The following is a 23348-nucleotide window of genomic DNA, read 5'->3' as shown; positions in this document are numbered from 1 at the left end:
TTGGGATTCTCTACCACGTCGTCTCATGTGTCTTAATATGATTTTATATTATATTTTTTTATTTTATTCCTACACAATATGCAGGTAGTACTATACATAGATTTATTTTTCTAGGTTTCTTCACTGTACTGTGTACCGTTTTCATTGGTAACGCATGCTTTCTTATGCCTGGCAAATGCAAAAATAAATCAAATCAGTAAATAAATAATGTATGCAATCCTTTTCCAGCAAAGGGACATTTATGATACTAACTAAAAAATATTTATACTATTATTATGTGTTTTTTTTTTACAATGGTTTTTAAAAATGGGTTTAAAAGTCGTACATTTATACGAAAATACTGCAAATATGCAAATTTGTGAAAATGGTGATATCATGTGCATACATGAATGTATCAAAACCTAGTCATTTCCTATAATTTTCTGCAGATTTTGATATTTAAAGGATTACTGCACACCAAAATGAATACCCCAACCATCACTGGTTCAAGTGTAATGTTATAAAGTGACAATAATACTTCTTTTTAAAGCAGAGAAAATGAAATGCAACGTCATTTTTCAACAATTCGTCTCTTCTGTGTGTAAATGTCGTTTTTGATTATCTTTGTGCACGAAATGTATTCTCGTCGATTCATAAAATACAGATATTCAGACGATGCCTTTCATACTTTTCTGGACCTTGGCAGTGTTTATTACAAGTTCAGATATTCATACAAATGAAATATTCGGGGGGCATTACATTTTTGTTCAAATTTTTGGCGGTAGCTGCCAAAAAGGACGCCGCCAACAATAACAACAACGACAATTGGTCCGTCTATTTCTGGTTGACCACAACACTCACGGTTTAACCGATGTGTGAAGTGTGAGCATGTCACTTACGGTTCGAATGCAAAGACCATCAAATTCAAACTGCTTTACGGCTAAATATTTCCCACAACCAATTGAAACGCAATAAGCTAGCGAAGCTATCTCCATACCTGTCATAATCGCCATTGCACAGGGCTCTGACCGGGATTTTAAAGGCTTGCCACACAGGGTTCAGCGTGTTCTTCACCACCTCTGTCTTATGGCAAATGGTGAATCTGTAAGATAACGGGATAATGCTTAAAAAGTGCGTTGTCATCGAATAAAGATGTTTCAAATCAAACATTAGCGCATGCGATTATACGCATAAAATGTTTACAGTTGACTGATTTGACATTGATTTCATTACAACGATAGTTTCTTTCAGTTTCAGAGAAACAGCTACAGCACTGCGTTTGCTTATCAGTAAATGACTGATAATGACCCTCTTACCGAGCAAAAGCCATTTATCACAAGTAAAGCTATTCTCTTGAAGTCATTCCAATCTATAGTGGATTTTAATCATAATCAGAGTCCAATTAACAAATTAAACCACCAACATTTAAAGAACGCTAACATGAATACCAGCAGCAGATGCGAGGGAGAAGTATATCGTTGCATACATTACATTGTTATTCACAGGAAGCCTGCTGCTTGTTTGTTTGATTTGTAACGATGCATTTATAAAATTTAGCGCTAATTTTTTTTTTAAATTGAGTGACAACCGTAGTTTGAAGATGTAATTCAAATGTGAGGAAGTGGGATCGCACACACACACACACACATACACACACACACAAAATAAAGATGAATATCATGTTTGCCTGAGCTGAAATCACACTTTATTTGGCAGGCTTTACTGTGGAGCTACACAGAAATAATGTCTGTACAAAAATATAGAAAACCGTCCAAAAAAAGCGATTATTATTGGAAATTTGTATCGGTTTCACTGCTAAGCGTCAACTGGACTGTTTCAGAAACAGAGCAAGTATTTGACATATTTGGTTTGACTTTCTGACGCCGGCCCTTGAGCTACCTCTCTCAAATCACCACAGGATTTACTTAAAAAAAAAAAAAAAGATTCTGTTCTTTAAAGGACAGAGGCATGAATGAATTGCTCAGTTATGGGCTCGGTCCATGGCTCAATATTGGCATTTTTCCTATTCGCTCTATGCGCACACGCACACACACACACACACACACACACACACACACACACACACACACACACACACACACACACTGTTTACCTTATGTTCTCATGGTTCAGGGGGTGAAGGCTCTTTTTGAAGTTTGTATTTGTGCGAGTTTTAGTGTTGCTGAAATAAATGATCTTAAAATGATCACTCTGGTGGGCTCAGAAGGGTACTCAGATCTAGTATTTAAACAGCAACAGCTGCTTTTTGTAAAAAATTGCAACACATTTAAGTACATTTAAGATGATTTGACTCAAAATTAAAGCAAAATTAAACATGATTGAGAATATGGAGAAGTGTGTGTGTGTGTGTGTGTGTGTGCGCGTGTTAACTGCTGAATTGTAATATATTTAGAGATGACTGTTGTTGTACCAAATGATGATTCATAAGAAATAAACAAATATTATTATTATTATACTATTATGTATTATTAGAAATAAAAGAAATGGAAACATTACCTAATTAAGTGGTCATCACACTAAAAATAAACACATTAAATTAATATATCAAATCAAACATAATATATCAAGTATTTAATGTAAATGTATGCACTTCAATATTCTTTAATAATTAGATAATAGGTAATAGAAAAATTACAAACAAATATACTGTATATTACATACACTGCATTAGTGCAACTATTCTACAGTGTGCATATATACATGTGACTTCAGATGCTTCAGATGTATATTCATATATACATTACTTCAGATCACAATTGCTGCTTCAGTCACATTTTCTCAAAAGACATGCATTTAGTTATTTGCATAACAATTTTAAGAAAACGGGAGACGTTTCGAATGTGAGCTCCACTTCACTTTAGGGCCAGGCAGCATGCCTGTATGCCTTGATTTAATAAAGTAAGTCCATGCAATGTCGTTGTCGCTTAAGTAATTAAGCTAGCAAAAAGACGATTTTAGCTGCCTTAAAGCTGTGCAGGCATGCGATATATTTTATTCAAGTCGTGTTTAAGAACACGTATCTGAAATGGTTTTCAAAATTGTCCCGAAGCAGCCCAGCACTACTTTATTCATCTAACGAGCCTGATTTAACTCGTCAGCTCATTAATAGAGACTTAAGACCTGAAGAGGGTCAGAAAAGCCTAGGTGTTAAAATCGATAGCTCTTAATTATACTGTAATGTTGAATGGATATAGTCAATGGTTAAATATAGAGAAATCAGTATTGATATTATAGGCTAATGGTTTTATAGGAAGATTGTTTTGTTGGAGGTTTTCTAATATTGAATGGTTAATCAACGATTAACTAGCTACTAGGGGAAAAAACTATTTCAGTGATACTGGCCTTCAGTTGCAAAAAAATGCCAATTATTGATGAAATGAAATGATTGCAATATAAAACCACTGTATATAAAAGTAAACTACACTGTTAGTTGAGATTCATGCAAAATATGTGATTAGTAATTGGAATCTGGAATTATTGAGGGACAGAATCAACGGATAAGGGGTGATTGTTCCATTCCAAAAGAACCCCAGATGAAAAGGACTATGGGTATTAACTTAAAGGAATTCAATGGAAAGCCATTTCCCCAACATAGAGGCTGATGAGATGAGACTGATGCTATGAGCAGTGTGCGTAACTGGCAAGAATCCGCTCATGTGCCCGTGTTACTCACGTTCCATCTTCATTGCTGCGATAAAACACTAAGAAGGGGTCCGATTTGCCAAAGAAGTCCTTTTTGTCCAGTTTGTTGCCACAAAATTGCATCATCACAGACTCCTGCAGGGCGAGAATGTTTTAGAAAAGCAGGTTATGAGGGCAACGGGAGTGTACGTGTGGATTTAGAGCACTTGGGACAACAATATCGGTATAAATGAGCTGAGTATTTGGCCATTCAGGGTTTCTAGACAGCTAGCATTATGCAAATGCTAAACAGCTTGGCATGTTACATTTGCTTGACTACTGTACCCAGATGGCAAGGCTAAAAGGCCTAATCAGAAATCCATTTGACAAGCGTTTATGTAGACACACATTCACTGTCTGTGTGAGATGCGATGCTTCAGCAGGGAATGGGATAAGGTCTATTGATCCCTGTTGTGAAAGACAAACGTAACAATTACGCTAGCAATGCGGAGGTCTTTCTGCATTTATGTGTGTGTGAGCACAGCTGAAGTTCTTGGCACATCACGCATGCGATTACTGAATCCTGTGTTTTACAACTATGATAAAGAGGCTACTTTGAATAGACTCTAACAGACATGCTGAGAAACCAAATGAGATTAGCTCCTAGCAAGCCGCCTTTCCTTCGCCTGACTATATAGGCAGCAGTCTAATGTAATTTCACAGTAACTGATCTGAAACAGTATTGTGAAGCGCACACATAGCGCTCTTCACGCGAAGCACACAACTTTAGATTTGGTCGAAACTGATTTCAGCGGAGTTAGACGTTAGCATGTTGCTAAATAAAAACGAGACTGCACGCAAAATCTCATTAGCAATGAGATGCTTATTAGCGTGCCTATTTTAACATATTGGCTGTTTATTATTACTTATAAAGCGCAAATACCACACAAACATATTCCCAAACACCTAAACTGAAAACCGCTAAAACTGAAAAACTCTTAATGAGCAGCAAATTAGCTGTTTACTGAGGCAAAAGTTGTGGTTAATTGTTTGTTAATTGCGAGAATTGGATCTTAAAATAAAGTGTGACCTGCAAAATCATATCATTTTTAATGCAAGTGTGTAGAAAACTTTCTTTGGCTCTGATTTTAAATGTTTCCATGTTGAAAAAAAACTGCATATTGCTAGTTGGGTTGGTTTTGTAGCTGGGGTTTTTAAGCTAACAATTCGAGCTTTTACTAAAAATAATTTCATGACCAAAAATCTAAATCAATGATGAAAGCACACAAAAGAATAGGCTATTGATTGATTTCAATGGAATTTTTACTTTAACATGTTACTAAGTTGATTTTACCACAGTTTGAAATTAGCATGTTGCTAAGTTATATGTGACACAAACACATCCACTAGAAGATCAGCAGCTCTCAAAAATATTGGGCACTGGGTTTGATTATTTTTCTCTTTAACATAAGTTTATATACTGTCTATAGGTAACTGCCAGTGAGTTACATCGGCCAAGCATTGATGATCATAAGCAAGCATGGGGTACAAATTAGCCCTGCATTCGCGTGATCAATATTAGCTCTTACCCTGCAGTTGCTAAGCTCCTCTGCCTTTACAATAATTGTCCCACATTTCTTCCCTGGAATCCCCCTGTGAATGACAAAAGAGAGCATTCGGGTCATAAATGTGTCTCTTGGACAATAATGTTGTACAGAACTGACATGACACACCACGAAATGTTATTCAAAAAGCTTTAATGTGAAACTAAAGCGACGGAAATTCTTCCTTCCTCGGTCAGGATGTTTCCCAGCAGCTCGTGTAGATCGGGGCTCTCTGATGGCTTCGTCTGCTTTCGGTAACATAATGAATTGACTCTTGCGCGGACAGTCCGGTGGATGAAGTCTTGATTAAGGTTTATGAACGCTCTCTCATGTGTACAGAGTTTAAGTGAATGTAATTGGACTTGGGCCGTGCCACTGTGCTCAGGGTGGAACCGATCTGTCATACATCAAAATGAGCTTTAGTTACTTTATTAGAAGTGGACCAGATCTATGAGCCTGTCAAGCTCCAAATGGAAAAAATAAGCACTATTTATAGAGCCCATAGACCCTTATATATATAAAATTCTGATTATATGTGATTATATATTGAAACTATATGGTCAATATTAAATTAAAGAGTTCAACCCAAAATGAAAATTTATCATTAGCCTAATTAACTGACAATATACACGATAACTGGTTTGTTAAAATTCGACCTTAAAATAAAACAAAACAAAAAATTCAGATTGGGTGTCTGAAAATGACTTACTAGCGAAGGTTCATGAAACAAAAAAGCAACTCCTCGCTCCTATACAATAAGTATTTAAACATTCGCTCTGGATCTTCATCAATGTCCTGGTCTCTTAGCAACAGAGATGCGTGACAAACTATGTGACAAATAACATTGTTCCAATATTAAGTTTATAAGTCTCATTCGAGGGTATCCAGAATAGACTTTTCTGTATCAAACGCATGAAGAAATCTGTTTTTTTTTTGTTGTTGTTTTTTTGGTCCCTCCTCTAAGTCCCAATCAAGATGCATGCATTTGCAATCAGCATCTTGAGTGCGCGAGGTAATTAAGTACTGGCGACACAGCAGTGGAATGGCTTTTTTTCTATGTACATGTGTGTAATTATCTTCCTTCGGTCGACAGAGACCTGAATGAAATAACAAGTATAATTACGAGCGAACCTTAAAGCGCTGCTTCATTTTTCCTTAGTGTTTTTTTTTCTAGAAACGCGTTTAAGAAATGGACCTCGCTTCGTATTTTCAGACAGAGACGATACGATAGCTAAACCGTCATTATTCGCAGCTCTCCAGAGCGTCTTGGCACCATTGCTGTTTGCCGCACACATTTGTGTCACGTTTTCGGTGACTGTTTCTGTCCGCGCCGAAAACAAAATCACTGCCAACCAGAACATATTCGATGTTTCGAGCACAACAGTGACCACCAACTTTGACTTCAGATTTGGAAGTGTTTTTTTCACTATTAAATAAATAATAAACAATAAACAATAAAGAGCAAAAAGTCAAATGAGCTCTATCGTAGACTCAATGCTTCTAGCTATCCCTTAAAGCATCCTACAGCTATTTCCAATAATGTATTATTCACAAATATAAAATTCAATATATTTGAAGTTTACTGCAAAATATTCAATGTAGCAGTAGTTATGGAGACGACGCGTTGGATATCTTTTCAAAGTTATGGGTAATGTAATTCTGCACGCTATGGCAGAGTTTAATGCTACACAAATCTAGAGTAAAAACATTCAGCGTGTGTTAAAGAAATAATGAGATACTCATACATAAATGAAAATTGTTTATATTGATATGGCATTTTAATTTTGCAAACGCAGGACACAGCTCTAGTAAAAAAAAAAGATTAATTAAAAATAAATAATTTCAACAAGTATGTTTTAGTAAAAATAAACTGCATCCGAATGCCATAAACTTGAGTGTGAAGAGTGTGTTGCCATGGTAATGCAATGGCAAGTATAACACTGCAAATGAAGCCAAGTGAGTCTAAATATCTTGACACTCTGTAACATGTTATCTCTGTATTGATATCAAAATTTGCATTGAAAGCCACCTAACATATTGCCTTTGGTTGCTGGGCGGCATGGTCCATTGGGCTTTAATGAGCGTACTTCAGCGCGGGTGCTGAAGTAAGAGCACTTGAATTCAGTGGTGGAGAGATCTCATTGTTATTAATGACACAGGAAGCATTTTACGGTCAGCTTTATCCATTCCGACTAATCTATCTGTATAGTTTTCTCATTCTGAGATGTTTTATGGGTACTGCTCACCCTGACGGTGCGATCTCACGTGATACAAGCAACATCGATATATAAGATATCGCTTATATCTCTTGTATCCCGTCAAATTGCACTGTCAGACGTGCATGTATTGGCCTCAGCAAACGCTTGCCTCCCACACACACAGGCACATACAGAAGCGCAAATGTGTTATACTCTTTTAGATTGATCTCCAAAGTCATTCAACAGCCAATTCAAGCAGACATTGGGAACAGAATAGCACATCTCACACGACACAAACCCAAGCACTCCACTAAACCGAGCTCGAAATAGTAACGTTTTTTTTCCCTTCGTTGCAGCGTCTCCCAAACGCGATTGGCGGGGTGATTGAACTGTGTAATTAGCTGTAATTAACAGTCATTACGGTTGTTAAAGGTCCCCCCTGTCAGGCCTCAGGCGCAGGTGTGGGGGGTTTCGCCATAATTTATTGCCTCCAAAACAGCTTTTGTAACCCTTGTCGTTATCCATCTATAAGCAAAGTTTGCTGAGAGATAGTAAGTATCACTGTTACTGTAGCTATTATAAAACCTAACCCTAACTGCAACTGTAAAACATTAGCAAATGTTTAGCGAAATTTCAAGGTCAAAAGCTCACACAGAAGTCACTTTCAAAAAAGCTGAATTTTATAGAACAATGTGTAAACTTGAACCATGAAATGGGAAATCTGAAAGGGGAAATCTTTCATATGGAAATCCCATTCAGACGTATTCCTATTTAAATAAAGGATATTGGGGAACTGTATAGAAAACTATAATTAATGTTCATTAAATGACTAAAAAAATTCAATCAACTATCCATTCTCCAAACCATTTGTCCTTAATAAATTAATATGAATTAAAACATGACAACACTTTATTTTAGGGTATCTTAACTAGCTGCTTATTAGCACGCATAATATTAGTCAAATACATTTATAATACTTTTTTCATACATTTTTTTTGGATGCCACAGAAGTGTGTGAGATGACGTTTACACCAAATGGACAGTTTTGCCATTTACTACGCATATTCCTCATTGGTCAGCGTATATCGTTAGTGGCAAGTACAACCACAGCTACAAGTACTTCAAACAGCAGGGATGTACAAACCGCAAATCACCTTGTTCTTCATTTTCTTGAACAGAAGCAGTGTTCTGTCTTTAGTTGGATGTAATGAGCATGCTTGCGTTTGGCTCTGCTTAGCTAATGGAGCAACGGTGCAGGGACCCCCAGACGCAGTGAGACACTAAACTCCCACTGGCAATCTAATGAGCCTGCTTTGATAACTGAAGCACAGAAGAATGTATGTGAGGTAGGCGTTTACCTCCCTTCATAAGGAAGCGCTAAGGTACAACAACGTAGACTTAGAAAGAAACCTAAGAAAAATCAGGTGCTGAGTGACAATACGACCTCAATGGGGAGGATACAGGAAGCTCAAAGGTTTGTTTGTGCAGATGAGGTGGAATAAAGACCTTAATGAGCGGAGTCAGACTAAAGAGCAGCAATAGCGAGCAGCGGCTCATTAGTCGATGTGAACTTTACACCCTCAACTAAACACACAAACTTCTTACAGCGTCACAGTTTGCTCCGCTACAATCCCCTGACGATTTCCCAGCATTCCTTTCATCATAAACATTCTGCAAAGGAACATTTGCACTGTGTTTTCTTGCAACGCACAAAGCATGGCAACATTATTTCACAAAATAACCACTGTCAGTCTTACAGATTGCAAAAGCTGATTTCAGATCATCAGTTCTCATTCTGCTAAAGATCAGATCAAATCCTTCTGTCCACCTTCTCATTACTGGGCATCACTTCGCTGATTTAAATCCTATGTAGGAGGTAGGACTTTCAGGGGCGGTACCCAAAGAACATGAATTGGTCACTGGGGTTACTCAGGGATCAGTTCTTAGACCCCTCCTCTTCTTCATGTATACTAGATCACTGGGAACCAAAATACAGGCACATGGTTTCTCCTACCATTGCTATGTTGATGATACACAGCTCTGTCTTTCAGTTCAACCAGATGATCGGATCTCAGGATCTGCCTGGTGAAAATCTCAGCATGGGTGAAGGAACATCCCCTACAGCCCAACCTGACAAACGCTTTTTTGATTTTTATCTACCCTGCCGCCCTAAATCTGCAGATTGATTTCACCATCTAGCTAGGTTCATCAGCAATTACCCCATCAAGTTCAATTAGAAATTTTGGTGATGACCAGCTGACTTTGAAAGACCGTATCGCAAAAACTGCTCAATCGTGCAGGTTTGCATTACACACAGAAAGATCGAACTCTTCCTAACAGAGCATGCTTCTTGTCCAGGCCCTTGTCATTTCTAGGCTGGACTGCTGCAATGCTCTTCTGGCTGAACCTCTGTCGTGTGCAATCAAACCTCAACAAACAACTCAGATTGCAGCAGCAAAACTGGTCTTTAGAGAGTCCAAAAGGGCCCCTCTCTTTATTTCCCTGCACTGGCTAATTGATTGCTTGATGAAAGAGAATGATGAATCTCTTGTTGTATTTCTCAACTGTAAGTCACTTTAAGATAGATGCTAATTTAAATTTGAACTGTATTTTAACACACTGGGTTATACTGTACACGCCACACAGTGATTGTTTTGATTTTTAACCTTTAACTTTGATCAGATATCAAACTGGTTTCAGATTAGCTAAGAATGCCAGATTCTAAAAAAATCTTGCTATTTAATCTGAAAGAAAAAAGGTCAAGACATGCTAACAGTGTGAAAATTAAAACACAAAATAAATCATTTATAAAGTTAATTCATTTGAACTTGAACAGCACATGCTCAAACAAAATGTTCAATGACAAAAGAGAATGTTCAATAAACATATAAAGTGCAGTTACCTATATATTAAAATTCTTCATAATTCGGTACCAGATTATCAGATCATTGTCAAAGAACTGTAGCTGAGAACCAATGATCTATCACACTAGAAGGATCTGAGCTTTATGAATGGAGGAAAGAACACAAACAGAGCAGTTCTTACCCAAGAGACTTCTCCATACGGCCACCCAATGATCCCACCACCTCACCCAATGTACAGCAGGCCTGACCAAGAAAATCCTGCAATAAGAGAAAACAATATATGACATTTATCAACATGGCATGACAGAACAGTATGTATAGTATGTCTGAGATTTCTTTACCTTTATCTATAACCACTGTTTAAAAGGATAAGATAAGGTCCGATTTATCAACTAAAGCACACTATATGGACAGAATTATGTTGCCACCAATTCCCCACAGCTTTGTGTGTTTGTTCAGCTTTTAATTTTAAAATCGTAGGCATTTATAACGAGTCCTCACTATCTGTGAAGCTTTCCAGTATGTGTTGGAACACGAGGGTGGGGATTTGGTCCATGGCGATGGTGTCTGACTCGCAGTCAGTGTTCCAATGCATCCCCTAAAGTGGTTGGTGGAGCTCAGGTTTGGGATTGGTTCAAGACAGTTTAGGTCATTTTACAGGAGACTTCTTTTTGGATCTTGCCCGCCAAGGCATTGCTATGCCGAAGCGGAAAATAGCCCTCCCAGACCACTGTCAAATATTTGGAAACGCATAATTCACTATGTAGCATTAATAGTTATCTTTGCAAGAATTAAGCTTCCTTGTCAAACCCATTTTGTGTATTTTCGACTTTAGAGGCTTCTTCTTAGTGGAATTCCCTCTTGTGAATATACAGTATCTCTGTGGAAATTGCAGTCAATATCCATCAGAATGCACCAATAGAATGATTTTAAAATTAATATTTTAACAATTGCTTTAAAGGAGCTGATATCCTGGCTACTCCTTTTATTAAAGTAAAAGGAAATGATGACTAAGGCTGCCAAGCTTCAAAAAGCTGCCAAGGGCTATATCCTATGTACAAATATAATCAAAAATCACATTATTTCACAGAATTTCAGTGTGATCCTCACAAAAGTTACCATGTGACTTCAGAAAGATTTGAATAAAGTGAATAAAATTTTTACGATATTCTTTTGTCAACTAGAAACCCGTGTTCTTTTGGCGTATGGAAAAGAGCAGCGTGGTTGGTTAAATAAATACAGTTTTTTAGACAAACATTTTTTTCTCCAATGCGACTGTCATAATTTAGACACTAGTTTTTGCTCTCCAAGTTCATCCTCTGTAATTTATGAGACGCTTCATTTTCATTGGCACAGACATTCCCATGAGCACTTGTTCTACAGCTCCTCTAATTACTGCTGGTGACTCTCAATTTGTATTAATAAAAATTAATATGAATCATCTATCTTTATTAGATCTATGAAAACTTCCTTCTCACCATCTTTCTTTCTCCATCTATCTCGTTCTCTGTCTCTGCACGCATGTTTTTTTTTTTTTCCTGCTGCCTCGTCTCTTCATTTTCACCTGAGAACGTAGTCGCTCTTTGCCTTTCAACACATCCTATAATGGTTTTATGCAGAATTCCCTTCGGGAGCGGACAAGCAGTGTTTGTGTTTCCAAGTCAGAGGGGAAGAGAGTAATATTGATTCCTGGGTGACTAAGGGAGGGAGTAAAGCACCAGGAGGCACTGTGTCTGATTTGTTAGATCATTTGGAAGTGGTAATTTTCAGGGATGGAACCTACATGCTCACTGGAGTCACTGAGGGTGTTTTCAATTACTCTTGTGCATGATGTGTGGAGCGATCAGTTTATCTGTCTCTTTAAAGCTAGCGTGTTCACATGATCACAGCAGGTAACAAAAGCAGCTCAGATGCTTAAGAGCTCTGCTTGGGATAGGGCAGATTTACAGAGAAGTGTACGGCTTGAAAAATTGTGTTCATTGAGATAAATACTTTTTTAAAGTTCATTCATGTTTATTTCATGCTTTAACTAGTAAATATGAAAATACGATTGGTTAATGTGCCCCTTGAACTAAAGCACTACAGTGATACATTATGAGACATTAAAGAGCCACTGTTTTCATTTATTCACTTAAAGGATGGCTTAAGAAGAACAATACATTAATCTAATAATAATAATAATAATAATAAATACACTATATTTGAATCTACAAGAATGAATAATCCAATACTACAGGAAAAAGCATTTTATAAGTAGAGGGTTCTTATAAGTTTAACTTAAATGGATGGATAAATGGATGGACGGATCAATTGATTGGCTGATTCGTTTTTTCCCCCATACATGGATGGATGAAAGGACCGATGAACTGACTTTTAATGTCAGTGCAGATATTTTTGGTTGATTGGTTGTTTGATTGGAGCATAAAAGAAAGAGAGACGTATAATGATTACGGCCACGTTCCATGACGAGCACAGATGGGACCACTGTAGTGAATTTTACACTAAACCCATCATCAGTGTGTAAAATGACACCTCAGGGACCCGCTTGAGCGCCAAAACACAGCTTCAATCATGCTACCATCTCTGTGAGAGCATCTCTAATCACACATTTGCATTGACCCACATTTCCCTCTTTATTCTCTTATACACACACCTGCTGATTGCAAGCACCATGAGATGGTTTTACACAAGGGGCGAGCGTGTACGAAGGCGTCCTAACGTTCATAACGGGGTGGTCAGCAGGATAAGTGTTTATAATGAAACGTGGAGCAATTTCTGAGACTTACATGTTTCGAAAGGTTGGTGCTCTTGGAGTCAACGTCATACCTGGAAAAACAGAGAAGGATATGTTGAGAAGGGACACACAACTTGCATTGACTTGCATTTATTGCTTGTATCGCGAATTCTTTGATAAATTTACTTTTAGCTGTAGCTCCTGAAATGAACTGACTTATTCCGCACAAAGATTGCTTTACACTGCATTTTTTTTGCACTGACCTCACCGCAAATTTATTCTGGGATTGCTGCCTACTTTTTGAAAATGATGTGATTGTAGGCATTTCAAGAGGGGTATATGATAATTTTTGTAAAGGACTGCAATGTCACACAGCAACAGATTTGAAATAATTCGGTCTGATATTTATGCATGATTTACCATTTTTAAAAAACAGGAGTTCTAATTTCTTTGTCATAACTGGGGCAGCCAAATCAGATATAAACCCAGCTGTGTGTTAAGCATAATAACCGTCTTTCCTTTTCAAATTTCACAAATTTCAAAACCAATTCTTGACAATCTCTTTCATATAACCTGCCCTGGCATATACGTGTCTTAAATTTATGAATGAGGTGAATATGTTACATAAGAAATTCCAAAAGGCACCGTGATGTTCTATTCAGCTATACGTCTTCACGTTTATGAATACTGCATGACCCCAGAGTGGAACAAAAACATACATTGACACGGGCTTAACCCTGGCACATGCAATCCAACACACACACACACACACAAAACAAGCCTGCTTTTAAACTCAAATATACATACAACCAGACCTGATGAAATTGAGATTTGCTCTTTCTCTAAGGAACACATTTAAAGGGGGCTACTGGAAGGTGGGAAACTCATCAGGAATGAGGGGTCTTGGCAGAGGTGCAAACTAGTTGACTTCAATGAAGTACCGACATAGTATATTGAGCACATTTAATCATATTTTAACTTTAATTTATTTACTTGTGCCTCTGCACTTATTAAACAAGATTCGTGGTATTGGCATTCTACACAAAAAAAGTGTTTGGTTTCAAAATATCTGATCGAAATGTACTAGTGTACTAAAAGAATCTCTGAAATGCCTTGTTGGTGAGAAAAAGTATTCAAAAAAGTAGTTTCAGTCACGCTATAAAAGTTGAACTGTGCTTCTATAATGCATCTTTAACACTTCGTCGAATATGCTCTTGAGTCACTTTGGGTAACCATTCGTGACAGTTCAGCATTTTTCTTGGCAAAGCTGTTCTGGCTCCTTCGAAACTTTATTAAAATGTATTTCTAAAGCACTTTCAATACCACGAGAACCAAAGTGCTGTACAGGAAGAGTAATAAGACTAATAAGACAAATACCACACAACAACACAACAACTTACTAAGCATTTCTAAGAAAAGCAAAAGCTTTTCTTGAGCTTACTCTGAAATACGCTATGCATAGGAACCTTGGAACTGCAACAGAAAAGGCCTGATCACCTTTGCATTTCAAGCAAGAAAATGCAAGGTGTTATCGATCATGTCAACACAGATATTTATAGATTGATTCTCTGCCATGCAAAGCTTTAAAGACATATAGAAGCACTTTGTAATGAATTCTGTATCGGTATAGGTAGCCATGGAGATTGATAAGCGCAGGAGTAATGTGCTCTCTCATATTCAAGACCTTACTGGACCCGGATATAATTATCTGAAATGACATCTGGGCTTTAAGTGAAGCACTTCAGGACATCTATATTTGTGGCTTAAAGCCATTACCGTGGTTCTTTTGCATGTTCCAGTATGGAGGTAATTGTCCCGTGGGCGGATGAACTGAACTCTAAGCCCCATCCTCTTGCATACATGCATCAGGTCTTTGCCCCAGGAGATTCCTGTATTTAGCACTATGTATTTTTTCTGCTTCCTTAAAGTTTTCCAAGACCCTGCCACAGAGGTCCATCCCCAAAGCGTGAATCTGCCACCACCCTTGTTCACTCGAGCGTAATGCTCTTCTCAGTTTGATGTGCTGTTAGGAATATGCCAAACTGAGGCCCTGAAAGCTCTTCAAATAATAAATACACTTTTATCTCAGAATCCTCTCCCTAACTGAGGCTTTCGTAGGCCTTTGGGCATTGTGTACATGCAGTGCCCAAAGACTGTTGAGAACTAGTAGCAGATGTTTAAGGTGCCTTGTTTTTCCTCAAGACCCAAGTCTTGCTTTTATTTGTGTCAAATTTCATATGGTAGATGCCTTGATATCAAGCATACCTTAGGTTCTTTTGGTCTACATTTTAACGATTCCTAATTCCAGACATGCATATAGTGTCTGTGATCAGCTTTTCACATCATCATCTCAAAAGTAAACCTCTCTATACCTTCAGGTATATTTAAGCGTTGTTATCATTCTCAAATTCTTGCCATGATTCCATGATTCATTTATTTACACTTGTTTTAATCTTCAGAATTTTGAATACTTGTCCTTCATGGTCTATTGTATTCTTGGAAATGGACAGGAATTCTTGCAGACAGAGGTCCATTTGTATGAATAAATGGACCTCTGTCTGCAAGAATTCCTGTCCATTTCCAATCACCCATGTTTGTTACTAGCAACTAGAAGTCATTAGAGATTGTCTGCTTAATATCTAAGACTGCATTTTGATTGGTCCACAACATACAACATATTGACATAAGTATATGTCAGCTTATCCTACTAACTAAATCTATTCTAAAAGTCTACTCTGAGATTTAGTAAACATGTAGCTGCAAATGTAGTTTAGAGCTTTTAGTTAGCCGAATAAAGTGGACTATCAAAATAAAGTTTAATAGTGTTGTGTTTATGTTCTGTTCTTTTCTCAAATTGGTGCATGAATTTTACAGTTTTCTCGTAATCGCTCACTAACTGTGCTTGGAAATTTCCACCTCAGACTGTCCAAACTGACACTGAAAGGCTCCTTGTTCACTGAAGTGAAGTGCAAAGTCATTTATTACGCAAACTAAACACTTCCAAACTGAAAAAAAAAGTTCTCCCAGACATTACACCACTGAAGGCAAACATGTTACAATTAACACCTGTCCCCAGAATATTTTTTTTTATTATTTTCATTCCTCCTTAATGCTGCTAAAATGGTCAGTTAGCAAACTGCAAATTCATCGTATCTTCTTATGTATTTACTTATTTTTCCCCAAATGTACAGTATAAAAGATTTCCAAAATATTTCCTCAAGTTCAAGTTTGTCGCTCGGATTCATTACACTGATCAACAGAAACCCGTTTAGCTTGAAATTTTAGTTCAAGTTGACTTCATATCATTTAAAGTAGTTACGAATTGTCATGAGATGGGTGTGTGTTGACCAATCCCATTCGACATTCATTAAATATGACATATAGTTGCATTTACGGTGTCCCAAGTTCAAATGCTGGCTTGCGGACCCTCTCCAATCACTTCCAGTCTAAATACACTCATTATATACAACACCACTAATTAATTATTCTCATAAGGATTTGAAATGCACAAAACAAAAACAACCACTCTTGCTCTCCTTCCCTAAAAACAAGTGCCAGAAAAGATGTGTGCACACGTATGGACGCTCGACGTAGCCATCACAGCGAATTGTAACGTGGTCTGCTGTCTGCCCACACACTCGACAGACCCTGAAGGGAACGACACACGCAGCTTCCCATTTACACACTCTGACTAAACCGCATTATGCTTCTCGCTCCCAACGCTATTTATAGCAACACATGCTGATGCTGATGGGAATCTGTCATTCTAACGCACACAAACACACAGGCAGGATTCAAACGAGCAGCAATGAAACATGACACATTTATCATAAACTGCACTGCTAATGCTAGCGTTTGCTCAGATGAAGTGAGAACAAAATCTGGTTGGCTGCTTTCTCCCTATAGGGGTTACAAAATCATAGTAGTTAAAAATGTGAGTGGTTAGAAAACTTGTTTTGATGTTGTGATGCTAGGCTGTTGTTGATCGTTTCCAGGGTGTTGCTAAGTGGTTACTATGTTGTTCTGAAATAACATGTTAATGGAGGGGGAGAAATCTCTCGGAATTAACTAGAAATATCTTCATTTGTATTCTGAAGATGAATAAAGATCTTATGGATTTGGAACATGAGGGTCCTTTTGGGGTGACCTATCTCTAAAAATGGGTGTTATTGTGTTCTATGTGGCTCCTAGAAAGTTCTATATGGGTTCTAAAGTGTTGCTAAGCAATTGACCCTTCACAAAAGACCTGCCCCCCTTTATTACTGTTGCTATGTCTGACAAGCCATGGCGTTCTTGTGCTTAACATAATGTTCTCAAACAGTGAAAAATACATTGCAGGGCAAAACTGACAACTTTCCGACAGACAAAACAGAGCAGGTTACTGAAGGTATGAAACAGCATCTCGATTTTCAAATTTGTCCCTATTTTAAATTAAATAGTTTTCTGTTCCTGTAATGTGTTGTGACAGATCACTGTATCGCCTCAGTGGTAAACATGAAAATCAAAAGGTAACTTGTTTAAAAGATATCAATTCACACCATTTTTCTAGTTCAAGTCCACCAATCTCAATCTACTGTTCTGTCTGGTTTGTTTGTGCAACTGATTCTGCATTATTATTTGTCAGATTGCCTGTCAATCAAACTCCCTGTGAGTGTTCAATTGCTATGGCGTTCATAGGTTTGTTATGGATAAATTCAGTCCTAGAGAGTCTAACATATGTGATTGTATTTTTCAAGCAATACATGGACTGCATTCCACTTCACTTTTAGAAAGTGCATTCTATGAAGTGGTTGAAAGAAATGTATATGAAAAGATCCTCAACCCTTCAATTTTGACTAAGCCTACTTCATATGTACACTTCAGGCCACTTGCAACAGGATTGTAACTTTACCACAGATTGCATTTAATTTACCCCTAATTTGAACAGCTCTGTAAATAATGTAAAAACATAATCTATAATAACCTCCATAGAGGAAATGACCAAGGACTTTCATTCCAATTCAGCCCATTGTAAGGTTCTGCCAATAGTAGGCACTCATTTGACTTTGTGACATTACTGGTGTACAAAGTCAACATGGTGGAGGGATGTTAACTAGGAAAGGGAATAAAAAAACAAAATGGAACCCTTTTAGATTTTTTAGGTGCATTTGTTGGGCCTCTAAACTCTGCAGGATCGTGGCTCTAGTTCCTCAAATCTTGACCTGGAGGACCACTGCCTTGCAGAGTTTAGCAAGCTAATCAAGGTCTTCAGGATCACTAGGAAATCATTGATAGGTGAGATTGATCAGGGTTTGAGCTTAACTGGAGCAGTGGCCCTCCAGAATCAGATTTGACTCTGTCCTAAGGAATTGCTAGTGACTGCTGGGTGGTTGCTAGATGGTAGCAGATATGTTAGGGTTCTCTACTAAGGACTTTCTGGTGGTTCAATGGGGTCTAGTCCAGCTGTTTGAGGGCTGTTTTACAGATTGAGCTCCAACTCAATTAAACATATCTGAACCAGCTAGTCAAGTCCTTTTTAGGCGTAGGCTTTCAGGCAGGTAGGCAAGTTTGAGGAAAGTCAGAGATGTACTCTGCAAAGTGTATCTCCAACTAGCTGATTCAGGTGAGTTTGATTAGGGTTGGAGCTTAACTCTATAGAACAGTGACCCTCCATGAACTAAATTTGATACCCCTGTTCTAACCCAATCCCTAACCCTAGATTTGGGCATTAGTAATGGTGATGCTTACTCAGGAATGCTTGTAGAGGTTGTTTCCAAATCAGTGATGGGAGACTTTGAGCTAAGCTTTAATTAGATTATGGTCTTATGAGGGGAGTTCACGCTTGCCTGTTTCTCATTACGAAAGAAGAACAACATCATTAAAGCACAGACATCATGTATCATTCTCTTCTGCCCTGTCACAGTGCAACAGAGAGATAAAAACATAAAGAAAGCGAGAACAAGATAGAGGACAAGAAAAGCAACTGATATTGAAGGATCTCTGAATCCTGAAATCTAGGGTTACATATAGCGCAAGCTCATATTGTCTCTATGCCTCTTCCATTCGTTTGTGGGGCTCAGTCCCCCTTGTTGTCATGGCGACGTGCCATGTCATCCTCATCAGCGGTGCTTTGGTTTCGCTATCGTCTCGGAGGCACTGCCCACACGACCTCGTGACCCCTCTCATGTCTGCCGCAGATTTACAGACCCAGTATGACAGGCCGTCGCGCGGGGACACCGATCCACAGAGACAACACACACACACACACACTCTGCCTACAGACATACACACTCATGCTAGGGCCTAAAGACACACACAAATTCCTCACACACATTTGGGCCAACGGATACAGAATGACTCATATGTGTTCTAAAATACACCCATAAATGCCAAAATATACAGACACAAACAAATTTAGACTGACACAAAATAAATATTAGCACACATGCACATTCACAAATAAATACGCGCACAGACCAAATGTATAACGTGCTGCAAAGATCCGAGATTTGGACACATATCCGATTTTTTTTTTATTATTTTTTATCGTAATTTGAGATGCAGCAATGCAATTAAAGACTATTTAAAAATGTTTGTGCATTATATTAATTAAAAAGGTTAACTGATGTTAAGTTATCACAAACATTATCACAAAATTATAATTTGGGGACTGGGTTAAGACTGCTTTAATGATGTGTTATCAATTTAAAAAGGTTAATGTTTATAAGATTACTTTTGCTGTCACCTACCTTTAATGCTGCAGGTGAATTTTCACATCAATAGTTAAAATCAATACAAGCGAGCCCAATTTTAAATATCAAATACTAAATGATATTGATAAAAAGAGACGAATATTCTATATGAATATTAACCCGATAACTAATATGATGACCCTAAATATTACATCTAAAATCCATATTTCCACAATAATAGAATGTCAATTTTTCCCTGTAATGGTAAGACACCTTGACCTGTGTCCACAGAGTATTGCCCAAACAGTACAGTAGATGTGATTCATGAGAAGGGCCTTTGGTTGTGACGGCTGCTTATAAAAACACAGAAAACATAGCACGACAGTTATCTTATTGTTGGGTTTACAGTAGCTGACAGATCTGTTTACAGTGCGTGACTCCAGTGTTTGATGTACCAATATGTCATGCCTAATAATACCCTTACAGTTCAGGTTCCTCTTGTCAAAGTTGGTTTCACCAATTGGTTACACCAATAAGGATGAAGATTTCATGAGGATTAAATATTTATGTCACCCACAAATACATTTTGACCAAAATTTATTTTAAAAATGTGTTGAAAAGAGTGCACTTAGTTCATGTTCTCAACCGTAATTATTTCTTAATGTTAAAAAGAATTGCTGTTTTAATTACAGAACGCACATCGTCTTCCCAAAGTGCATACAGACTGCCAAAAATAGTGAATATAAAAAATAAATATTCCAATACTTAAGCCATAATATCGGAGTCATACTTAATAGTATAGTAAAACAAAAATGTAGCTGACGGTAAAGGAGTAACTGTACTTACAGATCAAACTTTAAGTTCTGTCTTTCTTCAAAGAAGTAGTCCAATATGAATTTTCGCACAAAATCTGGGTTCAAAGTGTTATCGATGACTTCCGTTCGTCCAAACTGAAAAGACGAAAGAAGGTGAGTTGAAATTATTCACAACAGCATTTTAAAACAGCAAAAAACTTAATATCAATAACAGTGGTCTTGTCTTGATTTAGTAAAGCAAGGCTACATCGACGTTTGTTAATTCAAAATTTGACGAGTCCTTTTTTTATGTTCTAAGCGCAAACACAAGTCCTTGTTTACAGCGTACACCTCCCACATTCCTGCTACCTTCGACGTCTTAAATATAGAGGTCAAAGAGGCGTACGGCGGTGCTGAGAGGTGCGTTGAAGCCTTGACGCGACGTGAAAGGGACTTAACGTTTTAATGAGCCGACTTGAAAAGTGGGCTGGAGCTGTCTTGATACGAGCGTGGGCGAGAAAGTTATTACATTCCCTGTGTGGCTTATCATATTTCTCCAGCTAGTGATTGAAGTTAATAAATACACAGCCCCTCTTAATGGTGCTTCAGAGAGCCCGATATTTCCTCTGATTAGCTGGGAAGGCAAAAATACGAAGGGCCGACAGACACAGAAAAAAATAAGAGCGCCAAAAATAATTGAGATTACTATTCTGAGAATATCCCAAGCCCGTATTTACATGTATGAATATTTATGAGACCGAGGGTCTGCCAGGCCCTTCAAGGGGGTCGACGCGACCGGGCCAGATTGCTCCGCTTACCTCTCGCCACTCTTTGTTGCCAATGCCTTGGGTGTACAGCACGCAGACTGCGGAGAGCCAGAGAGAGAGAGAGATTGTGTTACACAAAGGCAGAGATTTTTCTTCTTTTTTCAAATGCCAGAAGACCTGTGACACTCTTGACTCAGATGCACTTTGTGTAGGGTGTAATCTTGTCGTCTACTCTATTGTGTTTGCAGAGAAACAGCTTAGAACCAGAGCACTGGAATGCATGAGATAAAAATTGCAAACCTCTATTCATTTTCATGACATGAGAGTGAGTATATGATGACAGTATTTTCATTTATGGGCGAACCATTCCTTTTAATAAGCCAATATTTAAATGTACCAACTAATTGATGGATGGATGGATGGATACATAAATAAATGTATATGCATACACACATAAATTCCTTTTTAACCCCTTTTAAGACTTTCTTTCTTTCATCAAACACTAAAGGAGTGTATAATGTTCTTTTCCATAAACCGAAAGTGTACCAAAACACGAAACAACTGTCATAAAACATCATAAAAATAATTAGTGTGACTAGAACTCGTCCGATCGATTTGAGTGAGTGAACGTTAAAAAGTTGCTACTCAAATGGCACTTTAGGTTTGTAGCATGCTGAATCCGTACTATCGTTATGAATAATAGTGTGAATATAAATGCTAATTTAATGTCAATATATCATGATGTTACATTGACAGTTTGGCAAATGGACATATTCATACAACTGAAAAAATATGTACATGGCAGTTGGTTTAAAACGCTGATGATAGTGTGGATTATTCATACGGGAGATCTTCTCAACGCAGACGGATTTGTTCTTAACCTTGTTCTTATGTTAATGAATCTGGAGTATTCTAAATCGGTGACCGCATGCTTGAGGCACAAGCACCTCACAGCGCAAGCTTTAATGCACCCTTTCTTACTCTTTTAGTGCGCGTGTGAATAATGAAATATACTTAAGTAGTAATGTTCAGCTGCATAAATAAAATAGCACGTAAAAAATGGAATCTTAATACATTTATAAAGGGTGTTTTTTCATACGTGCGGTTTGCTATTGTGAATCGTGATATGTTTGTAAAAGTGAAAATATGCAGATTCGTGCCTACGGTTAGTAAACGTATGGCGAGACCCGATGTCCTGAAGCTTTGGAAAGAGATAAATGTGTGTGTGATACAAAAAACGTAAAGCCTAAGGCGCAACTACTGAAACATGCAACAGACAGTGGCAAAACGTTTTTTTTTTTTTTTTTTTTTTATAACTGAGTGTGCATACATTTTTCTATGTGTGTCATGAGGATAATGGTAACGCTAAGAGACTCGGCCAGCAGTGCTCAGCATAATCGAGATGGGGGCTCAGCACAAGTGCCCGCTTGCATGAACGCGAGGACCCTGTCAAGCCGACGTCTGTTTAGATCAAGCTGGTCAAGATCAGGACCGGTAAACAAATGCCAATAATAAGAAAATAAAAAAACACTTACAAAAACTCACGCATAGCTACTGCAATGCATGAAAGCAAAACAGGTGGAAAAGTGGACAAACAATCTGAAAGAAAAGAGAAAGCAGGCAAGAAAAAAGTGAAGCAAGACGGTAAAGACAAGAACAAGCAAAAGGAGTACGGAAATCAATACAGATAATGACAATAATAGCAGAGTGATTAAAAGCAGAGCTGTTCGTTGTGCCCTTATCCTGTTCACTACTGTCACACACACACACACGTAGCACAAAAGAAAACACTAAAGACTTTCAGTGCTTATTGTCCTTGAAATCACGCAGTTCTTTCGGTGATTCAGTTCTGCCTGCCTCCTGTTTGTGAATAAACACGACTGATCAATAAGGAGCGTCTCAAAGACTTAAGTGTCAGAATTGAACGAATATAGTGATAAAATACAATAAAGTCTGTGAGATTGTAGGCGATGGGTCAATGAAGATTAAACAAGTCAATAAAGGAATGGGTAAAAAAAAGTGAGTAAATGATGAAAATGTGAATTGTGAACGATTGAAGAAAGAGCGAATGAATACATGGACGACTTAATAAACG

General features: G+C 37.8%; 1 protein-coding gene across 8 annotated transcripts in view; it reads right to left on the bottom strand.

Annotated features, from left to right (window-relative positions):
* The window catches only part of LOC122342701 (copine-8), a 78205-nt gene that overhangs the window by 25888 nt on the left and 28969 nt on the right, over nt 1-23348 (bottom strand). For 4 of the 8 annotated variants that reach the window (XR_006250631.1, XM_043236725.1, XM_043236720.1 and 1 more), the window contains 7 exons: nt 21305-21351; nt 20539-20642; nt 13074-13113; nt 10469-10545; nt 5211-5274; nt 3674-3777; nt 977-1081 (listed from right to left, as the gene is read on the bottom strand). Coding sequence is in view for 6 of the 8 variants with exons in the window: in XM_043236725.1 (XP_043092660.1) it covers nt 977-1081; nt 3674-3777; nt 5211-5274; nt 10469-10545; nt 13074-13113; nt 20539-20642; nt 21305-21351 (541 nt within the window). In the remaining 2 variants the exon portion in view is untranslated. The remainder of the gene's footprint in view (nt 1-976; nt 1082-3673; nt 3778-5210; nt 5275-10468; nt 10546-13073; nt 13114-20538; nt 20643-21304; nt 21352-23348) is intronic. The other 4 variants (XM_043236724.1, XM_043236723.1, XR_006250632.1 and 1 more) reach the window with 3 other exon arrangements.

Source organism: Puntigrus tetrazona, chromosome 4 (genome assembly GCF_018831695.1).
Source record: "Puntigrus tetrazona isolate hp1 chromosome 4, ASM1883169v1, whole genome shotgun sequence".
In the NCBI taxonomy this organism is placed as follows: Eukaryota; Metazoa; Chordata; class Actinopteri; order Cypriniformes; family Cyprinidae; genus Puntigrus; species Puntigrus tetrazona.
Note: the sequence above shows the minus strand (reverse complement) of the source record. Positions and strands in the feature narration are given on the sequence as shown.